The sequence below is a fragment of the Colletotrichum fructicola genome (genome assembly GCF_000319635.2).
Source record: "Colletotrichum fructicola Nara gc5 chromosome Unknown KSG_Nara_v1_contig06, whole genome shotgun sequence".
In the NCBI taxonomy this organism is placed as follows: domain Eukaryota; kingdom Fungi; phylum Ascomycota; class Sordariomycetes; order Glomerellales; family Glomerellaceae; genus Colletotrichum; species Colletotrichum fructicola.
The window spans coordinates 2,803,641-2,811,362 of record NW_027094056.1 but is presented as its reverse complement, the minus strand read 5'-3'; the positions used below and the strand labels follow the sequence as shown (position 1 = coordinate 2,811,362).

At 49.4% G+C, this 7,722-nt stretch overlaps 1 protein-coding gene across 1 annotated transcript; it reads left to right on the top strand.

Moving 5' to 3' along the window:
• Window positions 1–244: 244 nt before the first annotated feature.
• On the top strand, window positions 245–944 carry CGGC5_v011043 (uncharacterized protein; the record flags this gene model as incomplete). The annotated part of the gene is made up of 3 exons (XM_066152469.1): window positions 245–362; window positions 450–884; window positions 937–944. 3 exons carry the CDS (start codon window positions 245–247, stop codon window positions 942–944), a joined length of 561 nt encoding a protein of 186 aa, XP_066008131.1.
• Window positions 945–7,722: the final 6,778 nt, after the last annotated feature.

Sequence of the window (7,722 nt, the reverse complement as noted above, 5' to 3'; positions counted from 1 at the left end):
CACCTCACAGCGACCCGCTTGCATATCGATCGCGTTCCAGCCATGTTGATCGGCCGGGTAAGACCGGTAATCCAAAATCGATCTCTCAGTGGTGCGCTTTCGAGTACAAAGCGCGGGCACTTGTCGAATTCCTGATTGCGAGCTAGGGATAACCAGAGCTGGACTTGCTGCCGGGCCGGCAATTTGGCGGCGTCACGTCTGACGTCGCCTCGGGCGCTTGCCACGTGCGGCTCCTCCAGTCACAATGGCATTTGTTGTCATCGATGAAGCGAGACAGCAATTCGATCAACAGATCGACTTCGGCAACATAAATGTCATCATGTGCCTTGGCCAGCTGCCAATCGCCGCCAAACGCTCCCAAGGTCCGGGCCATTCAGCATGCTCTGTCGAGACTGGCTGCGGATGTAGTATGTGTTCATAGACATTCTGACATAGGCATCGAGATTTAGGACACTCTCGAGCGCATGCCTTGCGACAACACCAAGCCTCCGTCACACGATCTTTCGGCTCCAACGCCCACAACTTGGATCCTCAGTGGTTGGCACTTTTCGATGCCGCTCGATCCTGCTCAACAGAAGACAACAAGCTTGTACAATACGAGCAGGTTGCTCTTGAGTGGCTGCGGTCTGTTGATCCCGGGTCAGGATATCTCGTCGCCTTCTGCAAGGGTGACGGGCCATTCTCAGCCGAAATCTCATCGTGGCTGAGGTCGGTGTTCCTCCGAAATCCCGATGAACCATGGGATACGGCTATGCTTGTGGAGAAACCTCCAGCTGGCCAAAAGAAATGCCAAACAAATGTTGCCTCCGGCAAACTTTGCAGCACCATAGCGGGTGTGTTGTCCTGTCTCGGGAAACCTTGCGCTGAATGCTGTCCCCCCAGAAGTACGGCATACATTGCGTGTAGTCAAGGGGGTCGCCTACCTAACAGAGTCAGATCTTTAACCTGATGCAACGCTGTTAGAGATCGGGGCCTCTGCTGGAGCAAGTCTGTTAGGGCCGTATCAAAGAGAGTCTCCCGTTGACAGACTGCCATTCCCTTGGCGACTGATCGTGGGCGCCGTTGTTGCGCTGCCTGAGGCAGCGGAGGGGAGGGAGCTGCAGGGACTCAGATGCCGTCCCCCCTATCACTCTCCGAACTCAACAGATATTGTGCTTTTTACATTGACTAACCAGGCCAAATCCTCCAACTCTGCCTTGTACTCTACCCCAAAGTACCCCCTTTTAGAACTCAGGAGGTACAAACTGTCCGATCCGACATTTGATACCAATCACTGGGTGGCGAAGTTTGACGCCAGCTGTCGTCCTCGTCTGGCGTCTCTTGCCTCTATGGGCTTGTAGCGTATTCCCATCCCCTCCCAACCAACGTGAACTTCTCATCACTTCTCGAAGACTACCAATATCTTCACCGAAAACGCAAAAGAATGTTGTTCACGCGAACCTTCCCCATTCCCCTTTCGAGAAAAGCATGATGAGGCTCCTGGAGCATTGGCGGCAGAACGAAGTCGCATCTAATCTGACATTTTAAGGTCACGACCGCTAGTAACAAGACGCCCTCGCGCACCGTAATTTGCCTAGTTCTCCGCTGCCTTGTACGTGCAGGAGATCCGGAGGTCCATCGTGAGGCACCATCTGCTAGAATTCAGCCCTCTGTCCGCGGTATATATTCACTGAACACATGTCGGCAGTAATTGTGAGTTGTAGAAACAGAAAATGCCTCGGGATGCTGCTGGCGTTTACGGCGAGAACAAGCAGATAGCCTACCTTAGGTCTAGTCCTCCTTCTCAAAATGTGCGGCTCTCGAAGGCTCGGAAGAGTCCATCTCGGCGGTCTTCGTCTCCTGTCCCGGTCTCTTCCATCTTATTCGTGCCTTAACGACTTGCCTGTGACTCCAACTGACGTTGTGGTCCCGGTTTGCCACATCTCGTGTGGACCAGGCAGAGGACCTCGACAGCCAACGAGATAGATGCTGGCTATGGCCCTCGCTTGACAACAAAAGAGTCCTCGGATGTGTGGGTCTGATTTGTTCTAGGACGTTTACCTGGCCATACACGATGTATTTATGGTGGTTGTCAACTCACGGTGACTGGGCTCTCCCAACAAGTATCCTGCCATCGGCACGAGTTGGGAGTCGGCATGTACTATCCGCCCTGATGTCGTACCCGCCCGAAGCCCTTTCGAAGTTTGGAAAAGCCAACTACTCATCTTGACGTGCCGTCCGTCCACTCTTGTTGTCGACGGCGATACACGACAAGCCATCTATAAAGCTGGTCCCTGGCGGAAAGATTCCGTTTCTCCCAAACACCGAAATGGCTCGGGAACCCGGGCGCGGTTCTGTACAGAATGATCAGAGTTCAAGAACCCTCCGAGATTTCCCTGCTCCCCTCGCATGGTGGCCGAACATCGTGACCACGGACATCATCGTCCCCTCTGCTCTTTTTCTGGAAGCTATACGTCTGCAATAGTCCGTCGCCAGTCTTTGCAATAGCACTCGTCCATTCTCCCTCACGCAGAGTGCTCCAACTTGGTGTTGTCCTTTTGGCCAGAGCATCATTCGCATGAGACGACTGCCTTGGATAAAAAGCAAGTGACAAGTCAGCCTCATTGCTCTTCAGAGTCTGTGCAGCAGCCGGCTTTTATTAACAGCATCTTTCGCAGGCTGTCGTGCCAGTCGACTTCCCCGTTGACTCAGCCGCCGCCCCTTTGAAAGTCACCTTGTTGATTGGTTTTTGGTATAAAACCCAGCTGCTCTATCTCCAAAATCACAAACACACCGAAGAATTGCAATACAACTTGGCGTGCTAGGCGGCTAGCAGCACTGTAGACCTACCCTAAATACGGGCAACACAGGTGATGGCTAGGGTGCTGGAGGCACCTTGCATCTCTCTTGTACACTTCTGTTCTGTTTCGTTCTTCCTTCTGGTGATTAAGTAAGAATAAAGAGCTACTGGAGAGTCTAACACCACAGAATGGAATATCGGGTTGTCGGGTGGCTGTGACCCCAGCAGAAAGCTCTCCCGGAGCTACATTTGCATACTACGTCGCTACGCACTGATTTTTCGATTCTTCCCTTGGGAGAAACCTTGCCCCCCTTATTTGACGAAGTTGAGAATGTGGCTTTCATCGAGGCGATGTTGGATGGCTCATCTTGCCGTCTGGGTCCGGTCGACATAGCGCTTGAAGCATACCGTAGCGTGCTACAACAAGGCACCCAGATCGCGCGTTATGAGATCTCTCCCCGGACTAGGCGTCTTTTACAAGTTCTATGAGAAGGTTTCAAAAATATCATAAAGGATTTCTCCAGCGACTGAGTGATGCTCGGCAATCCAAAAGAAATTAGGATCGAGTTGATCGGGTCAAGGTGAAGGATGTTATCTATCTGAAATCCGGCTAGCATAGAATGTTTTTGCACTGGATCAACGCACGTTGCCTGGGTTTGCTCGGATACGTAGTCATCTCCGATCACCGTCTTTTGTCGATTATCCCGACGGGTATCCCAACTCACCGTCAAGAAAACTGTTACCTACAAAAGATGCCCATTCAAGGCGTAGACGCACCTTCCACCATTCTTGTGCAATGGCTCGGCTTCGTTCGAAAGCTAGCATGGAGGATCTCATCCGGTCGAGACATAAGATAATACAACGCTTGTTTTATAACTCGACGGTCAACCGCTTCGCTGATCCCGGCCAGGAGCGGATGAGGGTGCTGGGCGGTCTTTGGAGGACACTCCGCGACACAACGAAAGATCGCCTTCAAAAAGCGACAATACGAGGCGACTTCGCATTGATAGCTTGCTTATTCCTACCGGTTTCCGCAGGACTATGAAATCGAGTCCTCCCTCCTCTCGCCCTTGTTCACCTCTCATACCGCTGTCGAACTATGAGTTATCCTACCACCAAGCATCTTCTCGTGCCCTCGTCAGGCACACGTCTCTCAACTGAAGGTAAGTGTGTGGCAGCTTCAAGAACTTTCCATATTGAATTGTCAACTACTGTTATTGGGTTTCGGGAGTATGAATGAATTGCTTCTGTTCACAATTTTCTCCTTCTTTCTTTCAATGAGCTTACTTGTGATTCGTACTATTGGATGTAAGTGCCGGTGTAGGCTAGTCAGCTGAGGTAGCTGAGGCAGCCTCATGTTGACGCTCGTTCAAAAACTTTCGGCGACTGTCTGATACTTCATTTTCTCTCTCCCGTCACCTCTTCCTGTAGTGTATTCTTCCCTTTGGCTACTACTTGAAGCTCGGTCGCACTATACTTATGAGCTTGATACTGGCATCATGCAATGGGAAGGACTTGCACGAACTACCAGCTCTCTGAGGATTCCCTAGTTCTCCACAACAATTAAGAATAATGACTCAGCTACTTCGACCAGTCGTCATTGCCTGCGCAAGAAGCTGTTAGATGCCTTGATCACCCATACTTACACTGGAGGGCTTTGGTGGCTGAGAATGCTTCCGCTGTAAGACCTAGGCCACAACTTTCTACGATGATCAGCCCGCAGTACGTGCCACCGCCTTTCATCGTCCGTGACATATACGACTCTGTATCACAGCAAGCATGGACTCTTCCACATCGGTGGCAAATCTAGCATTCAGTCGCAAAACGGGTTTCGCTCTAGATCAGAGACCAGCATTAATTCACAACGAGACAGGTTATCGAGGAAACGCCGCGGCTTCCTGAGGAAAGGAAGAGACTTCACACTTATCATCATTTTATACCAAGCCGGATGATATAGCATCGATCTCTTACATACGTTCGTGCTGGACTATTATTTAATTACTGGTTAATGCTACTGCTGACAACCCGGCCAATAGCAGTTGCTTCAGATTTCCTCATTAGCCGATACAACTGGCTCTGACCGTGAAATAGCAGCGGAAAAAGACAAGTCGATGACAAGACACCTGTAGTCTGACCGGTCGGGTTTCAGTAACTACCGCCTTCTTTCAAAGTCTTCCCGCGTTTATTAGCTAACATAAACAAGAATATGTGCGTGGAGTCCATATGGTTGAACTAAGTTTAGAAGAGTTGAAGGTCACATTCGTCGCCATGAGGGTTGAGAATATGAAGGGCGTAGGGCACACGTGGTTAGTTCAGATGTCTGGGCCGTATTTACGTATTTGTTGACCAGTCTCGATGGTTCTGTCACGAAATATTCTCGTATTTATAGTAGAATGAACTGAAAAGCCCCTGAACGATACTCAAGGTCACGACAAAGTTGCTTAACCGCACAATATATAAAACGGAGATGATCTCCAACACCCTTTGAAAGCAAACCAATCAAGGTTCCGGCGTCCATGTTTCCAGATGATCGTGTTATCATAGGGGCCAATGCCACGGAACATCCACGGATGCCTCGCAATTCCCGACGTAAGTTGGCATGTGAAACCTTAATACCGACGATAGCATGCATCTCTTGTGCTCTTCTGCGTCATTCTAGTATTCCGAATGGCATAATTATGTCACGGAGAAGACATATTGCCTCTACTCTGACAGTCAAGGATCGTTTCTATAGTCGCTAGAGTCTTGACGGAGACTCTTCATCTCACCTATGATACTCGCGCAGAGGACTCGCAAGCGGGACCCGAGAGATTTTGAGTCACTCAAATTTGATATTTCTATCACGTTTATAGTCTGCTTCAAAGTATAGGTCAACGCATCGACTGCCGTCGCACCGCGATCACAGGATATTCTCCCAGCTCTCCGCCGCTTGCGTTGGCTCAGTAAACGGCTTTTCTGGGACTCACCATATTGATAGTACTCAAAATAGAATACACGGCTTGAATAGTTCGGTAGTCTGAGCGAAGGACAGGGACTGTTTCCAACGCAGTGACCTGCACTTCAATGTCCAAACGAGAGTGTTGATCTCGCCACAATACTGAAAATTCCATGTCAAACTAGAAACTTCGCAACTTCCACCACATTATTGCTATGCTAGCACACATCACAATGCAGAGGTGATTTTATAGACGCATCATGCGTCGCAAGACGTCTAGAGCCTCAATGTCCATCTTACCGTCAATGCGGTGTGAAACGGCCAGGTTTTCGCATGATTCTCATTTTCACATCATCGTTAATCATAGTTCATCCCTTAAACATTCAATTTAAAGATATTGGGGCGTTATGTCTCTCTATTAATTAGGTAGTGAAGGGAGTCCAAAGTACGACTTGTCTCCCTGAAACATGTCGTCGATACCTACGTTTATCCGCCTTCATCATGCAAGTAATTGAGACTAGGTAGGAACGTTATATACCAAAGCTGAAAAAGATAATCTAGTTGTGAGTTAGTATCGGCAACGGAGAATTTACGAGAGTTACAGCTGGCGCCCCAATGGTTTCTCGCGTGAGGCATCGTCTCACGTTGAACGGTACTTAGTTCCAGGAACAGTACAGTCTAGACACATCATTTTCTGCCGCGCAAAGAATCTTGAAGGATAGTCCCATGTCTTTTTATAGCTAACATATCTTCTATTCCGACACGGCCGGCATCCGAGTCGGTGGTCGTTAACATCATGCACGAACTACGACCTTCCAACTCTCCGCACCTAGGAGCTCTCGCAAGATGGCGAGACGCCAAGGAAGTCAAATTGATAAGAAAGCCTGAAAACCTTCAATATTGCTCTTATACAATGTAGCTTTCTTATACTCTTGCTTTTACCATTATGAAGTTCGATCGGGATCGGCGGAGGACTGTATCATACCTCCGGCAGGCCTTCTAGACGGACCACAATGTTGCATAGACTGAAGGTTGTTCCTCATCCGTCAAACTTCGTGGGTTATACGCGACAGGAATAGAACAGTGTCAATGAGTCTAGCACGATATCTAGGATCGGTCGGTTGTGGGAGCTTTGAATGACTGGCCGGGTTAAGGTAACAATGACCAAAGTGCGCTCACCACTGTAGCCTTGAAATCTGGCAATCACCTGGATGGATTGCGGGGAGTCGTGCGGATGCCCGATTGCTCGGAAGTGACTCTCTCCCTTTATAAGTGTGCAGATGTGGAGGGTCAGCTGAAGTCTACAGCTCGTTCAGTGATTTCAGACATGGACGTGGACGCCAACAACGGTTCAAACCTCATTATCACCACGATAAAAGGCGGAGGAACGCCTGCGAGAAGGTTTCGCTCAAAGCCAACAAGATGGGTGAGTGGTTGCATGGCATTTGTAAGTGGCCAGAGCCGTGATCAGCGGCATACGTTCCACCCTCCTTACAGATAATCCTTACCAGGCATGGACTAGATACATTAGACGTCTTCGTTCAGCACTGTTGAGATACCATTCGCTCAGGTATTCCGTCAGTATTGATTCTATCACGCGCACCTTCCATTCATTGCGGGCAGGTTTGCAAGTCGGTATTAGGTTGAGTGCCTGAGACAATCAAGTCGTCACAGAGGCTTGCGATTTTCGAGCAGGTCAGAGTTCATCAGCCGAAATGGCATGCCACCTAGAATGACGGAAGAGACGTCGTATATATACCGCTTCATAACCTCCTCGACACCCTACAGCACATGTCAAAACGCCTGGTTCCTCAAAAACGGTGGGTATTCATTCAAGTCTCCCGAGTCTCTGACTCGACTGCCTTCACCAGATATCTGACTGCCACAACCTCTGCCGACACCTCCTTTGCTCATAATCATCATCATGAATATCAAAGAGCCTCAGAAAACAAGACCCAAGCCATAGGACGCATCATCGCGCTTCCCCTTCACGCCAGCCCACCATCAC